The 19,365-nt window shown below is 34.5% G+C and overlaps 1 protein-coding gene across 2 annotated transcripts in view; it reads left to right on the top strand.

Annotated features, from left to right (window-relative positions):
• The window catches only part of LOC136033717 (arginine-glutamic acid dipeptide repeats protein-like), a 185,175-nt gene that overhangs the window by 120,758 nt on the left and 45,052 nt on the right, over positions 1-19,365 (top strand). Inside the window, exons 1-4 of one of the 2 annotated variants that reach the window (XM_065714602.1) lie at positions 7,320-7,445; positions 12,556-12,661; positions 14,789-14,882; positions 19,018-19,171. In XM_065714602.1, the coding sequence (XP_065570674.1) occupies positions 12,574-12,661; positions 14,789-14,882; positions 19,018-19,171 (336 nt within the window). In that variant the 5' untranslated portion in view covers positions 7,320-7,445; positions 12,556-12,573. Of the gene's footprint in view, positions 1-7,319; positions 7,446-12,555; positions 12,662-14,788; positions 14,883-19,017; positions 19,172-19,365 lie in introns of those variants that run through there. The other variant, XM_065714601.1, reaches the window with a different exon arrangement.

The following is a 19,365-nucleotide window of genomic DNA, read 5'->3' as shown; positions in this document are numbered from 1 at the left end:
ACTTTAGTCCGCTACAGTGTACTTTTTGTATTTTTTGACGGGTGGGAAATAAGTAAAATAATGATTGCAGCTTAATTTGTCATTCAAGGTGTTTAGCCCCTCCTCTAGGGCGTCGTAGTTATTTTCACCTATGATATAACTTAAGCACAAAACTAAATTAGATGGTCTTGTTATAATTTTAGATTTTACAATTTTATTTATAATTATTTATTTAGTGTTCCAGTTTAGTATTTACTGATTTTGCTTTAATGATAACTTCTATGTTGCAGATGGGTGCCAGATACTATGCATCTGAATAAAAAAGAAAAAAAATTAGTCAGTTCGCGAAAAATGAAGGAGGGCAAAATGTATTTTCAAAATCTGGGGGAGGGGTAACACGTATTTTTCTAAATCGACTTGGGGGTGAAAGTTTAAGGGGCAATTGCCCCTCGCCCAATTGACTCCATTGAAAAATAAAACACTCATGTGTTGTTTAATAACCAGCTTTGTCATGTGGTTTGGTCGAAGATTTAGCATGGAGAAAATGTAGATACGAGGTTTTGCTGTCCACCGCCGAAATAAATATGTGGTTCTCTTTGGAAGGGGGAACAATATTTCGGAATTCTTTTGCCTTGCTCTGTCTACGACACAAAGCTCAACTTTAATATGTTTTTATGCTGCCTTTTAATCTCAAGTTTGTTTTTCTTTATCAAACAGTGTTCCTTTTCAAATAGTTAGTAAATGAGAAACTATCCCCTCATCTTCATAAACTTATGATCTCCTAGGTGGAGAGAGTTTCTAATTAAAATACACCAAAAGCGGCGGAAATTTCTTGCCTTTAGAAGAAAAGCTGAACTCCTATTCATCATCGTCGCTATCCCTTTACATGGGATATATTGCGAATCGCAGAAGATAAATGATATATGCTTAAAGACCGTTTGATTGTCATTGTCTGAGGAAGAAGGGGAGGAGGGTTAGGCAAGTAGAATAATTTGAATAATATCTTACCATTATTTATCTTCTGTTTGCTCTGATACACAATATTACTTTCATTTTTCTTTTTAAATTGTACCTAAAAAAGAACGCAGGATTTGAAAAGCCGGATCACTGATCTACTTTGGTTCACCGTTCTTACTGATTGAATCCCTGTACGATCTGGTTTCTCTTAAGATGTAGCCTATCTTGCCTGCTTTATCGCTAATAAGCTTTTGCTGGGGCTTGGGGTTTCGGGAGGAGCCACTATGGCTCTTTATCATACAGAATGTAAGTCTGTGTATGACTACAGTTCAAGCAGGGTGTTTCAGTGGTAGGCCTGTGTGGAGCTGTTGGAGCCTACATAAAATGTCACCAGGTCCTGTGGATTAAAAAAAAATGGAAAAAGGCCCTTATTTTTCTCAGTTTCCCTATGTTTCTGAGACTTGGCTCACCTCTCACCTCCTCTGATTCGGTATGGTGCTCGTACTGCACTCCCTGAAGGCGGGCCAGTCGTATGCAAATAATCCATTGCTGCATAAGGGTCAATAATCTATTGTTTGTATGAACGGCCATAATCCGTTGTAGGTTAGAAACTCATATCTTTTGCAACAACTGTTGGTACACCATTTATGTAAATATTAAAGAATATCGGTCCCAAGACTGATCTGCAAAGGGAGAGTTAATGAAAAAGCGCTAAATACAGCCGAAGAAAAAACGAAAGGATACTGAACTCAAAAAAGTTGAGGAATTCAAAAGGCTAGTCTGTAGTAAGTAGAAAAATATCTCCTTCCCCTAAAAAAGGAATAAATAAAGACTAGTGAAAACAACAAAGAAAATTAAAGTGTTTTTATTCGTATTGTAGTTTTAACAACAGTCAGGGGTAATTCAAATTCAGACTTTATAACTAATGTACTCGAAACAAGAAATGATAGGCGCATCGTCGAATCTCGGGCAGCTGATGACGAGGTGAAGGGAAAATTCGTTTATGGTTGACACTATGAACAGCAGTCTGGTACCTTGATCTTAACTAAGAATTCAAGAGCGGACAAAATGGACTTATTCCCGTAGTCAGCCTGGACAGGGAATAAGAATTACCACAAATGAAGATCCTTGGCTGATATTCTCGCTCTTTTTCTTTTCCTCTTTGAGGAAGGGAGGTAAACAAATGACTTTCAAAATTTCTAAACTAGTAGTTGTCGCCTTGTTTCAAAAAACACATTATTTGTCTTTCTCGTCGTTAAACTCTATATATTCAGATGTTTTCACAAGGGAAGCACGTTTTATATATCTTTTTATGTCTCCCTTGGCTTTTATTATCTATTCCAAGTGTTTGTGTAGAATATCTGTCAAGTTCCGTTTCTTCTCAAGCTGTGCAACTTCTCCATTAGCATTCTTTATGTATCCATGGATGAGTACTTATTAATGTGGTCTCGTGAGAAACAATTCGAAAAGACGGTACCTAACAAGTTAAAGACCTAGATGGCATTGCTGTTTAAAGAGTGCTTGGTGTTTTGGGAGATATTAAGATAGAGGAGGATGTGGGGAGGTAGATTCTCCATTTTATTTTTCTGAGACCCCTCCATGTCTAGAAAAATTGTTCCCTAAAATTTCCTAGGGGAGGGTATTGAATGATTTTTTTTTTTTTTTTTTTGCTGGGGAAAGTCCTTTTGACCAATCTCAGAGATCAAATTAGGATCTGGTTTGTACTCGACTAAAAACAAAATATATTTCACAAGTTTTTTTTTTTCGTATTGCTAAGATGAAAGAAAATCAAATAGGGCTCAAACTACCGTGTAGTTTGTTTTTCTGTGTAAATTAAGTTTTATCAATCAGTTTACGTAGTTTTAATAGCTCAATGTCAGTAAAAGTTTGATTTTTAGTAAATTGATGTTAGGTAATTCTTTGCCTTTAATACCTATTCATTAATAGTAAAAAAACCGAACACAAAAAAAAAGAAGAAAATTAGGTGAAGATAAATCTTACCACCGGTACACATTTCAATGACACTAGGTACAAAAGCACGCAGTTTTATGATAATATCTGATATTGCAGTAACGTCAAATGCAAAGACGTAAGTAAATGTAAAAAATAAATTTTCACACCAGATAAATAATTTTTGGATTGCACTTCCTTTCCATTTATATTTACAAAGAAATAAAATATGTAATAACTGGTAAAACTTTTCATTAAGACCATAATATAGTATTTAAAAAAAATATTTTATTCCACTTGGAAGTGGAATAAAACAAAAAGGATAAACACGAACTAAATAGTTTCAGAATCATAAATTTAGGAACAGAAATTATAGGGGAGGGGTGAAAATATATTTTCAAAATCTAGGGGGGGGTCCAAGTGTTTTGTGAAGAAGTATAGAAGTAATTTTTCAATGAAAATACCCAAAAAGATATTTTTCAAAATATTGGGAAGAGTAGTACCCTCCTCACCCTGCTCCCCTCGATAGATTTTACTGCTAAAAAAAAAACAACAAAAAATCGCGAACAAGAGAGAAACGAGACCAATAACAGCCAGTGAAAAACAGAAGAAAAAATATGCAAATATTTCGGTTGAGACCTCCGCTAAACCACCCTCAGTGCAGAAGTACCTTTTCACCCTTGCTTTGAAAGGATCCTTATTTTAGTTTCAGTGTTTGTTTTAAGGTTTGGTTTTTATATTGTCCTATGGACTTCTATCTGTAATTTTTAAATTATTATTCTGCAGTGAGGACGCTTGAGCGGAGGCCTCCACTGGCTGTTTTTGGTCTCGTTTCACTCTTCTTTGCGATTTTTGTTTGTCATGATTAGCCATAGCGGTCTCGCAAATTATATACCACTGTTTCACTATTTAGTCTAATTATTCTTCTTTTTTTTCCATGGATTCAGACTTCTGGTCGTGTAGCTGGAATACCCGGGCTTCTATTAGTTTATTTCTGTATATATATATATATATATATATATATATATATATATATATATATATATATATATATATATATATATATATATATATATATATACTCTGCTAGTTAGAAATTCTACTCTTTTTGTGTATATTTTCATTTCATTTTAGTTTACAACAGGTAATAGATTTGAATATTAAAACTGAACAGCCAAGGTATTTTTGTCACTCATCTAGACTGTTTTTTTCGGCGGCAATCAATGTAACAAGTGGCCCATAGATCTTCAGGTCGATCAGGAATCAAGACGACATGTACTTTAGTATTTTATCTTTTTTTCCTTTTTTTTAATGAGCTACATGAATTGCCAGGAAATCCAGTTAATAAAACACTTTATATCGGAAGTGAGATTGTATATGCTATTAAGTCATAAAAAGAAAATTGTTTGGCCAAACATGATTGGCATATAGACGAAAAGACAAAAACCTCACAGGTGCATTGTATAGAAATCCTAATATTTGCGTGAGAAACATTGCCCATTATTAACATATACATTATGTCTACATGATTCCATAAGTGGTGGCCATGTTTTACTGCCTCCTTTTAGATTTTTTTTTCGTAAATTGTAGATCTAATCATTCATTTTTATTCCGAAAAAAACTGGGTTAAACCCAATATGTCTAGCTGCAACCCTCTTCGAAAAATCAAAACTTAGCGTCCCGGGTGACTTTTTTTTGCCCAAATTGATTTCAGATTCCTTTGTTTGGCATAGGGTGGCATCTATAGTTATCTTTTATCGGGAAAAAAATATTTATCGCCTGTGTACTCAGTAGACTAGATTTGAGACATAGAAAATAGATAAAACAAATACAATTTGGAGAGCGACATCATTTTACTGTCAAGGGTCAAACTGATCAAATTCTAGCTGAATGTGACTGTGAATTCCGGGGTTTTAGATATCGTTAGACTGTGATGGCGAATATCAGCACTTTCGTAAAATGAGTTCACTGGCAAATAGACAGCCACCAGCCTTGTATTGAATTCCTTTGACTAGTTGAGTACAGTAATATTTAGCTTAATTCTGTCATTGTTTTAAGAATACTGTTAATAATTAAATAGAACTGCTCAAAGTTAGTTCTTAAGCTGCAATATTTTGTTAGTGACAATAAATCGTTGAAATTAGATGGAGTGTCATTTTGGATTAATGGGAGAAGGTTTTTTTCTCTTGACCAACCAATAAGAATGTTTGAAATGTTTTGCTCTTCCTATGCAATTGTACCTGTAAATCCTCTGGTAATGTTTTTGTGACGGTAAGCTAATTTTAATATTTGCGTGAAAATCCCTTCTCCTAACCATCTGGAAGAACTGTGAAAGATTAAGAGATCCTTTTTTTTAATATACAATGAAGTATTAAACAAAGTCAGAGCTTTTTTTGCTCACAAAGTCAAAATTTTCTGAATAGATTCACGAAGGAAATCGCCTTTTTTATCCGGTTAATTAAATAAAATGTAAGACTTAAATTATCAGAGACAGCGCTGTTGCGCTGAATTCGAAGTTAATAGTTCGAGTATCCTTTTGAAAAGTCGAAAGTGATTGGAAGGTGAGCCCCTTTCCATACCCTTGTTTGCTACATGCCATACTGTAGCCCCAACATCTGATCAAAATTTTTAGACCTCTTTTTTTTACTATAGTCAAAAGGCCCAGTATGATTTACCTCTAGAACTGATATTACCTCCACAGCCCCCTAGTACAAGGGCCACAAATTAAGTAAGTCGCCGAATTTTTAAAGATAGGGTCTATCGTGAAAAAAGGGGGGACTTGCATGGTTAATCTTTGGTGTCCAGTTTCTCGAAACTTTCAGTGATCGTTGTCCGTACGAAAATAATCGCACATTTTGTTGTAGGAAGAGGCTTAGGGTGCTGGGTAACAGATCATCAAACTGTTTGTCCCTGATCAATTTGAAATTTACAGCCATAATTCCTTAGACCAAGAGAAATCTAATGTAGAAAAAATGCTATGGGGCACGCCCCCCCACCCCAAAAAAAAAGAGAAAAATAAAAATGGGTTTGTAAAAAGTATCAGCTTCTTTTTTGTCTCAGGTAGGCTAGCAACTTCCTGGGCATGTATACCGGACCAAACAAACTTAAGAAGAAATGAGTATTGTGTGCAAAAAAAAGGGCTGTCTGTGTTATCTGTGTTACCCCAAAGAGAGCCAAACATCTTTTTTCGTGATCGCTGTGAAAGTTTCAGGGTAATTGTAGTGAACCAGGGCAGGGGCAAATGCAATGGGACCCCTCCCCCCAGTAAAACTAAACCGGCCTAGGCCTTGCATTCCTGCTACAGGCTTGGACCAAGGGAAACTTCCAATTTTAGAAGATAAATGGGATTATGCTAATTTCTGGTGCGAAAAATAAGAACTTTTTCACGCGATCTGCTTTTGAGCTTCAGGCTCTGCACACACCTCAGTTGAAATTTTGGGACAAGTAGAACCTAACTTAGACAAAATTAAGGAAACAAATGTGGTTACATCGGCTCATTACGTATTGTCTTTTAAGACATCAAACAGAACTTTTATTAATAAATGACCTTGATATGCATTTAAAACAAACAAAACTGTTACAACACAATGTACTATAAAAATTTCTTCTAATAAAATTGTGTTTTAAGATGTGGATGTTCAAGGATGTCTATAGGGGGGGGGGGGTAGGATGGCTTCAACTCTATGGAAGATAAAAAAATACCTATATTTTCGATTTATGTCGGATTTGCTTGACTATCTGTCTTGGCTTTTTCTCCAATTAGCCATGCCTTGATAGCAACTTGATTTTAATTCGAAAATCAACGGATTATCTTACCCACCCGTCCAAAATGCCATATAAAACTACTGTTAGAAATATATTGTCAATCAAAAAATTTTATTGAACATTCAAATTTTATTTGAAAACTAAAATCAAATCCATTAACTCTTAAGAAGAAAAACAGAAAAATACTTAACCAGCATTCTTTACATTAACTGATAATAGTCATGTAAATTAAAGCGAACATATATTAATTTTTATAAACCTTTTCTGAAAAATAAGTTTATCGGAGAAAAAGAAAAGTTCTATTGAAACCTATATTAAGCAGAAATAAAGTAAAATAATAATTCAAACTCTAAATGAACAAAAATTACTATCAATCAATAAATGAAACCCAAAACGAATTGAAATTAAAATGTATAATCACATCAAACATAAAGCAGGGGCGGATTCAGGCCCCCCAAGATTTTTCTGGTGCCCTCGTTTCGTTCTTTTTTGTCTTCAAAAAATTAAAAATCATATCTCGAACGCCATCTAATCAGAAAAAGATAAAGAAACTGAGAGAATCAATATTTGGATGACCAAGATCGGCGCGGCCCCTGGCAGAAAACGGAGCATGACTAGTAATTTGCATACATAATTCCGTTTTTAGACGCCTATCTTTGGGAAACCGCCAAATGCCGTAGAGTAAGTTTCGCAGTTTATGTATTTATGCTTCGAGTGCAAGTCATGAGGCAAAGTTTTGAATTGATATGCGAAAAGTTGGATTTTTGTAATTGCTGTAAGAGGATTGAGTGTTGGTGAGTGACAGTATCACAGTAGAGAGATTTCCAAAATAACGTAGGCGTTATTAATTTGAAACTCAAATATCTTGTTAAAAATTAGGGTAAAATTCTAGCTAATTGACTTCTTGCTATCTCGGAATAGTTAATTGACTTCTTGCTATCTCGGAAAGGGTTTAGGTTAGGAAAATTAAACTTTCAGGGATAAATCTACAGGCTAAAGTATGTCCCGGGAAGGTATTTTAAAGTACCCACTTCTACCCCTTCTCCCTCTAGAGAGCCTTGAAATGTGCCTACATGACAGGTCCTATACCTATTGAAATTTGACAAAATAACATTTTACCTTAATTTTCAGTTGCTAGTTGCTTTTTCTTTGCCTTTAGTTCTCAAAATGCAATTCCTGTTACTTGAATAGAATTTTGAGCCATATCAATGTTTTTTTTGTTTTTTTAAATTTAGGAAATGTATTTGCATATCTTTAAAACCTATTTTTAAAACAATTTAAAAACAATTTTGTTGTACTTCAATTAAGCAGAAGATCTATTTTGCAAGGTTTCACTTTTACAAGACATATATTTTTAAAGGTCATCAAAGGTCAGGGCCCTCTAGAGGGAGAAGGAGTGGAGGTAGTTACTTTAAATTACCTTCCCGGGACATGCTTTAGCGTGTAGACCCATCCCTGAAAGTTTCATTTTCCTAACCTAAACCCTTTCTGAAATAGCAAGAAGTCAATTAACTAGAATTTTACCATCATTTGGCCTGTGTCATTGCAACAGAATTGGAAGATAAATATATTATTTAAAAATGACTTTAAATTGTGGATTACAGTGGAAGAAAACTTGATATTAATCATGTTTCATTAATAGAAAATGCCATTTGTAAAATAAGAACATCATTGCTTTTAGTATTTTCTTTTAATTTTGTACATATCCCAGGGGTATATCTAGGATCATTGTGGAGGAACCGAGGGATGGGGTTGTATATTGTCCCAAACGCGAATGTGATATTTGGGGAAAGCATAAAATATGGTACATAATGATGCTACTTGTTTTTTAATAGCACGTTTTCTTCTGTGGAACCGGCTAATATCCCCTATTACTGACGATATTAATATGAAATTAGATAGCTTGATAAAAGGGTAAATTTACAGTAAAAAAGAATTGGACTTGAGAGTCCCTACCAGCGGTGCTGATCTCCGTTTCTTGGCCCTTCTGACAGGAAGTGCCATGGGGGGTTGGGGCCAACCATCCTGTGCTTTCGCACAACTTTTCTGTTTACTTTCCCCAGATCTCTCCAGGTACCCATTTAGAGTTGGGTCAAATCTAGCTGAGCTTACAGAGCCACATCACTGACCCCATCACAAACGTTCCTAAATTTGCAGTGAGCCATATAATCTAGCTAAGATTAAAGTGAAAACGTCATTTGATGCCTTTTTTGTGGACTTCTTAATTCGATAATCGCTTCTGGGGTTAATTGCATCTTGAGCCCTTAAAGAGGTCCCAAAGATTTTTTTTTGTATGAATTATTAATAAAAGAAGCATCAAATGACGTTATGACGTTTTCACTTTCATCCTAGCTAAATTATATAGCCTACTGCAAACTTACGATAAACTTTACCACCCCTTCCCGCCCCCTACCATAATGTGCAAATATATAAATTGAATTGAAACATACCTCGAATTTTCAATGGCAAAGTTTCGAATCGCAAAATTCGGTGCTATTTTTAGTCGACGTTATTCAGAAAATACACACTTGAAAGGGTAGGAAAACGGTTTATATTTCAGCGGCCTGATAAATGAGGTTTGAATAGTTATAAATAAGTATTTTTGAAATTACAAAAATGAAATACCTTTGGGGCCCCTTTAAGGGCTCAAGATGCAATTAGCCCCAGAAGCAATTATTGAATTATGAAAAAGGTATCAAATGACGTTTTCACTTTCATCTTAGCTAAATTATGTGGCCCACTGCAAATTTACCAATAAAACATGGGCCCCCCAGATCGTTTAATTTAGGTTTTCTTATTTAGCAATGTACTATTTTTGAAAATAATTGTGTTAGGGATGGATTCAGACCCTAAATTATGTCATAGAAAGGTGTTTTTGGTATAAGTGTACAATTAAACCTGTTGAGAAGAAACATGTTAAGAAAACAGTTCTTACTTCATAATATACAGAGAAGTTGTAGTTAATCACTCCTAAAAGTGCTTCACTTTAAACCCCCCCCCCCTGCTTAATATGTAAATATATAGCTCAAGTTATATATTTCATATGCATTTTTTTTTGTTTCTTGATTTTGTCAACTTTACTTCGATTTACGGATATGAAGTTGAAACAAAAGGTTGACGTGTGGCAAAATGCATGGGAAATATTTGATTTGAGCTGTGTAGCTGCACGTTAGGGGTAAAGTGAATTGAAGGATCTCTAGGAATGATTAACTATAATTTTTCTGCATATTATGAAGCAGTTTAAGAATTATTTTCTTAACATATTTGCATGTTTCTTTTTCAACAGGCCTAATTATACACTAATACCCTTATCTCACCTTTAGAAACCTGACTCTAGTCTTTGGAGGCACAATTCTAATCATTTACGAAGAATTTAAAACCATATTAGGATTTTTTTTTCAAATTTAAGACATATTTCCCCATTTTTTTTTATTACCTTATAAATCAGGATATAGCAAAGTTGCGAGGCGTAAAACGTTGTCCTTTAATGTTGTTTGAGAATTTGGTATGTTTCTGATAGTTTGCTAGGGGTGGGCATATATATTTCAGAAGACCTTCTGAGGGTATGATTGATACTGTGAAAACGTTCCTAAAGGATTCACTAGCTTATCTCATCTACTTTCCAAGATGGCAACAATCCTGCCATCTAGATCTTTCCCAAATATAATAAACATTGACGTTGCAATTGCGTCCAAGCCCCTCCTTGATAGTGCCCTAAACTGTATACAAAGTTTTGTTAATTTTGTTTGTTTATTTCAAATTGGCTTTATTTGGCATTGTGAATCAATTGTCAATGAGAAATATGCAAAAAAGATAATGGCAAATCCACAGAATTAATGAACTTTGGCGTGTATTCTGAGGCTGTATTTGGCCCTGTTAGAAAGGGTTGTGGTGGTTGGGATGCGATTACGGCGGCAGCGGTTATTATGTTTGAAAGAGGATTAAATGGAGAATTTAATTGTGTGATGTTTTTATTTCTTATCTGTTTTCTTCATCTTAACTGTAATCATTAGTTACCGGAATGTAACTTATGAGCAGCGTTTCCAAATGCTAAGCTGTATCTGGAAAGTTTTTTGAATCATGTGCCTCTACCTCTTTCCCCTCCAGAATGCACTTTTCTTTTGGCCTAAGACATGCTTTGTTCCATAGTGAAATTCTCATAGTTAAATCTGCAGCACAAATGAGGCCTAATGAAATTGTATTGAGCTTCAAAAATTCGCTAAATCCTGATTCATAGGGTTCGAAAATATTTGGAAAAATATGTCATAAATTATAAAAAAAAGTCTCAATATGGCTTCGATTACAATTCGTCGTTGGCATTGCGTTTACAAAACATAGAGCCAAAGAAAAGCACCAACGCCAAAATTAAGGGAACCGATTCTTTTTCTAAGATTAACACTGGCATAGCACCTTTCTTCTGTGTTTTGATAGGAACATGAATAGGACTTGAGGATATTACTTTTCTCGCCCATTATTCAGAAGACATGCAACAGAATATAAACGAACTTGAACGTGTGGCCAGTGCTGTGGGTCGTCAAATCAACGCCAACAAGACGAAGTCTATGGCAAATGTGATCATTCAAGATATTGGAAACGAACTTGTGGTTAATGGTGAAGAAATCAAAGTGATGACAGAGTTTAAATATCTCTTTAGTATCCTTTCTAAAGATCCGAATTGCAAACGGAAAATTTTATGTCGAACAGCACTGGTCAGTTCTTCCTTTAGTTACCTCAGACATGTCTGGAGGAATAAGAAAATTTTCCCAGAAGCTGAAGATTAGAATCTATGGAAACAACGTTCTGTCTGCGCTTCCCTATGTTAGTGAAACCTGGGGGCATCAGTGCGTAACAGTAAAAGCTTCTCCAAGACTTTGACTATGATTGTCTATGGTCGATATTGAATATACTTTGGACTGAACGGGTAACAAACGAAGAAATTTACCGCATTACTAACCATACCCCACCCTTGAAATCTTTCGAAAACGCCGCTGGATCAACTGGAGCCATATAATACGGATGGAAGGTTACCTCGTGTTATGTGGCGTTGGATATCCCCCGGTTTCCACAAGTCAGTAAGCCTAAAATGATGCTGGCCCGATTCCTTGAAAAGAAGTTAATGCTGGCAAGGTTTTCGCTGGAAGAGCTTTGGCTGCAGGTGCTGGACATATCAAGGTGGCGATCTATTGTCGCTGTCTTATGTGCCTCCAAGCGTAAAAGGACTATAGTTCTAAGTAAGCAGGTTGGAAAGCGGAAATGTATTATAAGAAATTTGAGATGAGCCACTCGGTCTTCGGGAAACAGCCACTAAATTAGAACCTCATTTGAATCTTTTTGTATGATTTTACGTTATACGGTGTTTTCAAAAAATTCTAGCAATCAAATTTTTGCCCTTACGTCCAGTGTTGTCCATCTTGGTCAAAAGTATATGCCCACCAATTTTTTTGCTTTTGCACCAATGTAAACGCTTGTCGGTTCTTATGCTTAACTGTCCCACTAATGGCATTAATCGGGAATTTTTGAAAAATTGAGCGGGAGTAAATTTGATGATTCACCTTAAGAGGTACTGGAAACAGATACTTTACTTTAAATAGAAATTGTCCCATATTTCATAGCACCTAAATGGATGCCTTTCAGAAGCTGGCATTGCTGGTGCAGTATGGCGCAAAATTTTTTAGAACTCAATAAACCAATAATTTGGACAAAAAAAACACATATTTATATTTAATTTGTTTTCTTTAATTAAGTTGTTGGTATTTTGGCTTGAAACATTAAGCTAACGCTCAGGAACTGGGTGATTATCCTAGAGATAATACATTCAAGCTAATCGTTTATTTTTGAGGTTGCTTTATTAAAACTTTCTATCAATGTTGCCTGTTTATTTGTTTATTTGACTATTTGTTTCAGAGTAAGCGGGACACTCTCATGGTCAACATAAAATGGTTCTATAGACCCTGCGAAGTTCCCGAAACCGTTTATCAGCTTTTAGTTCACGACAGAAATACTGAACAAAGTAAGTATGAACGATTATGCTTAACGAAAATACTATGTATAGATAGATAGGTAAGTGTATTTCAAAAGTCCATGGGCCATATACACACAAAAATATAAATAAATAACAAACAAGAAAGGAAATTAAACAACAGTGCAAATTACAAACACGCGCAAAAACAGAACACGCCGCGAAAATACCTAATGTAACAACAGAAGAAATTAATCATATAAAACTATATGACTATATAGTATTCATATATCACTATATGAGACTTTTCCATCCGAATTTTCGGTACAAATAATTCATTGTTCTTGAAGAAGCTTACGCAATTAATAGTAATCGGATTAACCTCGCTTCTTGACTGCTCAGGTCCTTGCGTCGACCCTGCAGTGTGTTGCTATAGCCAAGCTTGAGCTCTCTGCCCTTCGTTACCAAGCTAAGGTCAAACCTGTTGCGCCACCACAGAGCACCGTGTACAATTTCCAAAGGGAATCCGATTTTTGAAAACTGACTGTGATCTGTGATGATAAAATAAATTTCGTAGAGTGTCGGCAAAGGTAATAAAATTACTTTTTAAAAAATGAAGACGAAGCACACCACTCTATTTAATATAGAAATGTATCGGTTTCAGTTTGTGGAGCTTCTCCTTTAGGTTCAAAGGGGGGAGGAATTCTTAAGGTGCTCATCTATCTTTAAGTGTCTTCGCTTCTTTCTTTCTTTTTGAAAGAGCTAGCTCCCATGCATCAATGATAGTAATTTTGTCACTGTCTTTATTTAGATCAATTTTGGTTTTTTTTTTATTTCAACTGAATATCTGTAGATTTGCTTCTGAAGCCTTCTTCCATTGCTGTACTTCTGTCTCTTCCCAAAGGCACTACAAAAATACATTCCTGTACGTAAACCTTAACTAGTGTAGAATGTTTGCTACACTATGAGGCTGTTTCACATATTTGTACAAAAATTAAATACGATGTCCCCAATTTCGTATATTTTTCTCAGCTAAGTCTTTTTTTTTACAAATTCTTTGGAGATTTTTTTTTTCAGAAAAATTGACGGAAAAAGTTCTTATTGAACACGAGTTCTTCAAGTCATAGAAATATGATATGTTTTTCAAACACCATTAAATTTAAAAACATGATTATTATTAATATATGGGGGATTTCCGCCAGAGAATTTTTCGGAAAGATTTTCGTTTTTTTAAGATCGTAGCAACGCACAAGCTAGTTTCTTATACTAGTCACATTTTGACTTCAGGAATAGTTCCAATAGTCGTCTGAGTCACTCCAACAATTTATTGCACTATTTCCGTTATAATGTTTGGCGGTATATTTTACAACCTAATATAATATATCATTAACGATATGCTTTATCTTTTAAAAAGACAGGAAGATCAAATAACTAACCATACTGATAATAAAAACATAGCCTGTCCCCATCATGTTCTGGTAAATCGTGTTTGAACATTTGGAAGTGGTTATTACCGCCTCCTTTTTATACACAACCTTCAATTTGGTTTTTATTTCCATTCAAAATTGTATTCAATCTGCATACCAAATACACCTATATAACAACTTCAAATATTACTTTTGTGTCTAGTGAAAAAGTATTAATCTACGCTTAATGCTTTTGAATAATACGGTAGGTTAGAGACAATATACGGCTTTTGTTAGTTGTACTTACACTGGAAAGGCTGCTTAGATAATTTACCATCTTTTTAGCATTTCCTTGTTTGGAAGTGTATAATGCTTTTAAATCAAGCCAAATGTATTTAAAATCCTTTGGTTTTCATTCTTCAATGTTCAACGATCATTCTGGCAAAGAATTATAACAAAAATGGAATTCATATATATATTTCTTTGCTGCAATTGTTTGGTGAGAGAATCATTTTGGGAGATGAATAATTTCGTTAGAACATCGGATGATAGTAAATTATATTAACTCTGTTGGACCATATGGGAAGAATCCTGAACAGACTATGGCCTAGTAGATTCTTGCTTATCTTCAAGGGAATTTTCAAGATGTTTTAGAATCATCATTGCACAGTACTTGTCATGAAATTACCCCCTCCCGCCTCTTAATTTTTCTTGTGTTTATGTACGTTTTCTTTTTGCAACAATAGCCTTGTAACTTTTTTAATTGGTCTAGGTGGAAAAGCAGATTTTCTTCGTCATCCGGCTATTAAAGCCAGAGAATTATTTATTTCAGACGCAACTGATACTTATCCCGTTTCACTACTAAGGTAAGTAATTCTTAACTATGTTTGCTTCTTTATCGAAGGCCAATATATATAAGCGCACGAACACATTTTCACTGGATAAGAGAAAGTAGAACTTATTTTTCTATTTTTTCTTTCCCTGTAAAAATAGTATACAAGAAAATATAATTTTTTTCTTTAAATTTTGGGATTTAAAATAGAATACATAAGAAAACACAAAACTTTATTAGTAAACGCCTATTTTAAGTTTATAAAAAGCTAAAAGGACAGGTGCGCACCCACGGGGGATGCTAAAGGGGCCATAGCCCCCCTCGAGGAAAAAATCAGCTGAAAAGCTAAAACTTTTTCCTTAAAATACCGGTTTTTCTAAGAAAAAGCTTTCCGTTGGTTGGTCCAGGGAACACCGGTCAGCCCCCTCCCCCATAATTATTTTCTGAGTGTGCCACTGTAAAAGGAAAACGAAGGAAAAATTTATTTCAGGTGAGCTGGGCTTAAGGCATGGATATGGACATATATTCTTCTTAGGCGTAAGAAAAAAAGGCGTATTGAAATTTTTTTACGATGCGTACATGTAAGACAAAAAAAAAAATCTTGCTCAGAGATCGAAACCGGTTCAAATATTTTTTTTAGTTGGATTTGCATAGAATTGGGGTACGGTTTTTGACGCTGTGTTTTAGATAGCATAACCTTGGTTCTTGCCTTCGTAAAAAATATTTAAACAAATAATTTAGATTTGGGATTTCTAATTTAATTGTCTTCTCCCGTACCAATTCTGTTTATTGCGTAATTTATTACTAGTTATTTGCGGGTAATTTCCATAAATTATTTTGCTTTGCATGTTTCCGCTGAATGTCTTCTGTGTTGAGACCTTTTTTAATTACACTGCTTAATTATACCCATAAATAAATGAATATACAGATGTGGCAACTATTATGCCTTCATTTAAAAATGTGGCTTAGTGATGAAAAGATTCCGAACTCAGTAATAAAGCCTCCAAAGATGGACTTTAGTCTATGCAACAAAAAAGTACTGCAGCAATAGTTCATCATAATTGGCTCCCCTCTCTTCGCCCGTTTGTAAATTACAAGCTAATCCACTGTAATGCTTTCTGTGGATTTATTGTTAATGTTAATCTCCACTCTGAACAAGACCGTATACATGGAGGGGCTACTGGGTTTGAGCCCCCCTCCCTTTTCGAATGTATTGTCTGACCAGTAAAAAAAAAATCATATAAGCAAATTTTTTTATGCATTTTGTAAGAATTTTTTGCCCCCCCCCCCCCTACAACAAAAACCCTGAATATACCTTTGCCTCTGAAACATTCGATTGAGGTAGTCTTAAAGCTGTATTTCGTAGCGAAAGGATATGATACTTACATTGAAGGGCTCATTAATTTCAGATCAATCCATTCACTGACAAGAATGTATCCTGGTTTTTTTCCTTGTTACCGAAAAATTTTTAAAAAACGCATCAAAAATTTGTTCATACTCATTTTTGTTACGTTTTTACGAGTTGGAGCATTTCAAGGGAGTTTTCAGCTCCCCCTGAATATGAACTTATTCATTGAGCCAGATAAATCATACTCCATAGATTTTTCGAATATAATGACATAAAGTTGCCTAAAAATATGGTTGTTCTCTTTTTTTGACGGTTTTCAACCAATTTTGACGTGTTTTTCAATCTAAAAAAATGTAAGCAAATTTCAAAATGTAATTCTTTAGATTGATAAAAACCGAATCTAAGCTATTGGATGATAGCAAAATTGTTGTACTTTAAGATATTAGTGTGTGTAGAACTGTGAAAAAATAACATTTCAAAATTTCCACAGGGAATTTAGCCAAAAAAAAATAATCATGTAAATATGTTTTATTCTGTTGAAAACCCCCCAAACATAATCCATTTGTTAAAATGCGCTAGATTCCCTCTTACCGCAAAAATGATTCAATTGGATTGAAATTTATCAAATTTCAAAAGAATTAGGCTAAAATTGAAATTTCTATTGCATATTTAAAAAGATGTTCAATCTCGATCCCCATTCTAAGGGAAATGAAGTCTGATAATCTTAAAGTTCGAGTTAATAATTATATAATACCAGTTAAATATCTACTTTTTAAAAATCTCGTTATATCATTCATCATTGTACATAAGTTCAAGCTTTAGGGTGTGGGAAAAGGTAAGAAAAATCTCCAAGTTGTAAAGGGCTCAGAACGGGAAACATTGCGCTTCTAGGCCATTGTGCTTTAAAACATTGCAATTTTCAGGAATATTCCTATTTCTCTCCTGTTTTCAAATATGATCAATGCATATCTGTCCTGGCATTAATTACCTTATTACTAACCATAATTAATCGTAACTAATAACCATCAGTAAAATTATGATTAATAATAATCATAATTAATCATAACTAACTAATCATAACTAATCATGGAGATGCAATTAGATGGCTGCTCAAAATGAAAAGGCGCTCAATCCGTAATCTTGCTTTTGTGAAACAACATTTCAAACGATTAACGGCCCAAAATGCATGTTATTTAGGTATAAAAAAGACACGAGCAGCTAAATTTATTGAGGTCATGTCGAAAAATGTGGATCTAATACTCAGTTTTTTCTCAGGAAGAAGAAATCAAGTCAAATGATTCTATATAATTAAAGATAGTATGTAGTGAATATCATTTGAGTCAGCATTCGTCCTACTCATTGATTTAATTAATTAAGGGATTGACTGGATGAGGGTATGTTCTGGTGAAATTCTTGTTTTTTTCTTCTTCCCCGCCACCAGCAATGGTTTCCGAGGGTGTTTGAAGTAACCAAAACTGGCTTTTTGCCTTTATCACGATCATTGATTGCGACTATTTTCGCTAGGTGTCTGGTGGCCGTTCACCTGCTCGTGCATTACAGTGGTTTTTCTGTATTATTTGATATTTGTTCAGGGTATAAACCTGTGATCTAGTCCAAACTAAAATTACAATTTTCATTCTCTTTAGAATTATTTACGTATATCTAATCTGAAAAATCAAACTGAAATAGATGGTGTTGCAATTCACTTGGCCAAGCACCAATTTGGTGCTTGTTGGAATTCAAGCGTTGCCTCATATATTATATATTTGCAGATCATTTAGTGGCTTGAAACAGGACTGATAATATATATGATTCTTTTGGTCTCATTACTGGATATTTGGTCTTATTATACGCTTTATGGTAAACTTACATCACTTGCTTGAAGCTTCGAGAGTAATTTTCTTCTCTGGTTTCATATGTAGAAACGTTGGGGTGTCGCCCCTGTGACAGGGGATTAAAACAAAGGTGTTACTTTAGTTATAAATTTAAGGAGTGCTCTGGAAAAAAGCCAAAATTTCACGAAGCAGAGGGAACAAAACGAAACTAAATACTGTCTCTGGTTTTTACTTCAATTCCCCAACTGATATTTTTTGAAAAAGGAGGAAATAAGATCATTGACGCTTATAACTCAAATAAGCATGTAGAGACGCTTTTGTTTAATTTGCGAGGGTGTGCTTTTTTCAAGAAGTCGTTAGAAGATGTGTTAATGATGAAATTGTAGCATATTGTGAATAAAATCGTGAGTTTTGGAAGGCCCAGTCTCAGAGGGTCCCCCTAGGTGCATGCCATTTGGCAATCATCAAACAACTTTCCAAAATGTTTTTGCTTTTTGCTTCTTTTTTTTACACATATAATGAAAAGAATTTTGTTATAATGCAAAACAAAAGAATTCACATATTAAGATACAATAAGCAATATGAAAGCTTAGTTTTGTGATATTCTGGTCTTGAAATAATACAAATAAGAAAAACTATATGTTCTATTTGTTTTCCACAAGCTCATTTGAGACTGCAATGTGCACTTATAATCTCTCTAAAATGCTTTGAACAGAAGGATTTGTAAAGACAATTGTTCTGATCAGCAAGAAAAGTACTAACATAATTCTCTAAACTTGGAACTTTTTAGGACAACTTTTTAGCAAAGCAAATGCAAAACAAAAGAATTCAGCTAAGTGGTAAAATATAGGACAAATCTTGGTCTAAATAACCAAGGCCTATTAACACAACTATTTCAAAATATTTGAAGCAGTCTTTACTTTCTTCTTCCTAACATGATTATCATAGAGGCGTATTGAGCATTTTATCTACTTATTATATTTCAGGGGCTCTTGTAAAGTTCATCATTATCCGGATCTGGAGTCGGCTCGATTATTTAGACCAGATTTTGACGAGTTTTTCTATATACTGGGATACAACCCAGAAACCCGAAGGCTGGCGTCCACTCAGGGCGAAATCAGAGTTGGACCCACTCATCAGGTGCGTTTTTTATAATGTTCGCAAATTTGAAATGGTTTTTGAAAAAAAGCATAATACTTTGTAAATCGCATTTTCCAGTAAGAAAAAATTCCAGTTTTAATGACCCAAAAAAACCGCTGTGCATTGATAGATTCTAGAGATCTTACGCCAAAATGATAATCTATGATTGAAGATCTTAAGGAAAAATCATAATG

The sequence above is a fragment of the Artemia franciscana genome, chromosome 12 (genome assembly GCF_032884065.1).
Source record: "Artemia franciscana chromosome 12, ASM3288406v1, whole genome shotgun sequence".
Taxonomy (NCBI): Eukaryota; Metazoa; Arthropoda; class Branchiopoda; order Anostraca; family Artemiidae; genus Artemia; species Artemia franciscana.
The sequence above is the reverse complement of the archived record's forward strand: the minus strand, read 5'-3'. Positions and strand labels throughout refer to the sequence as shown.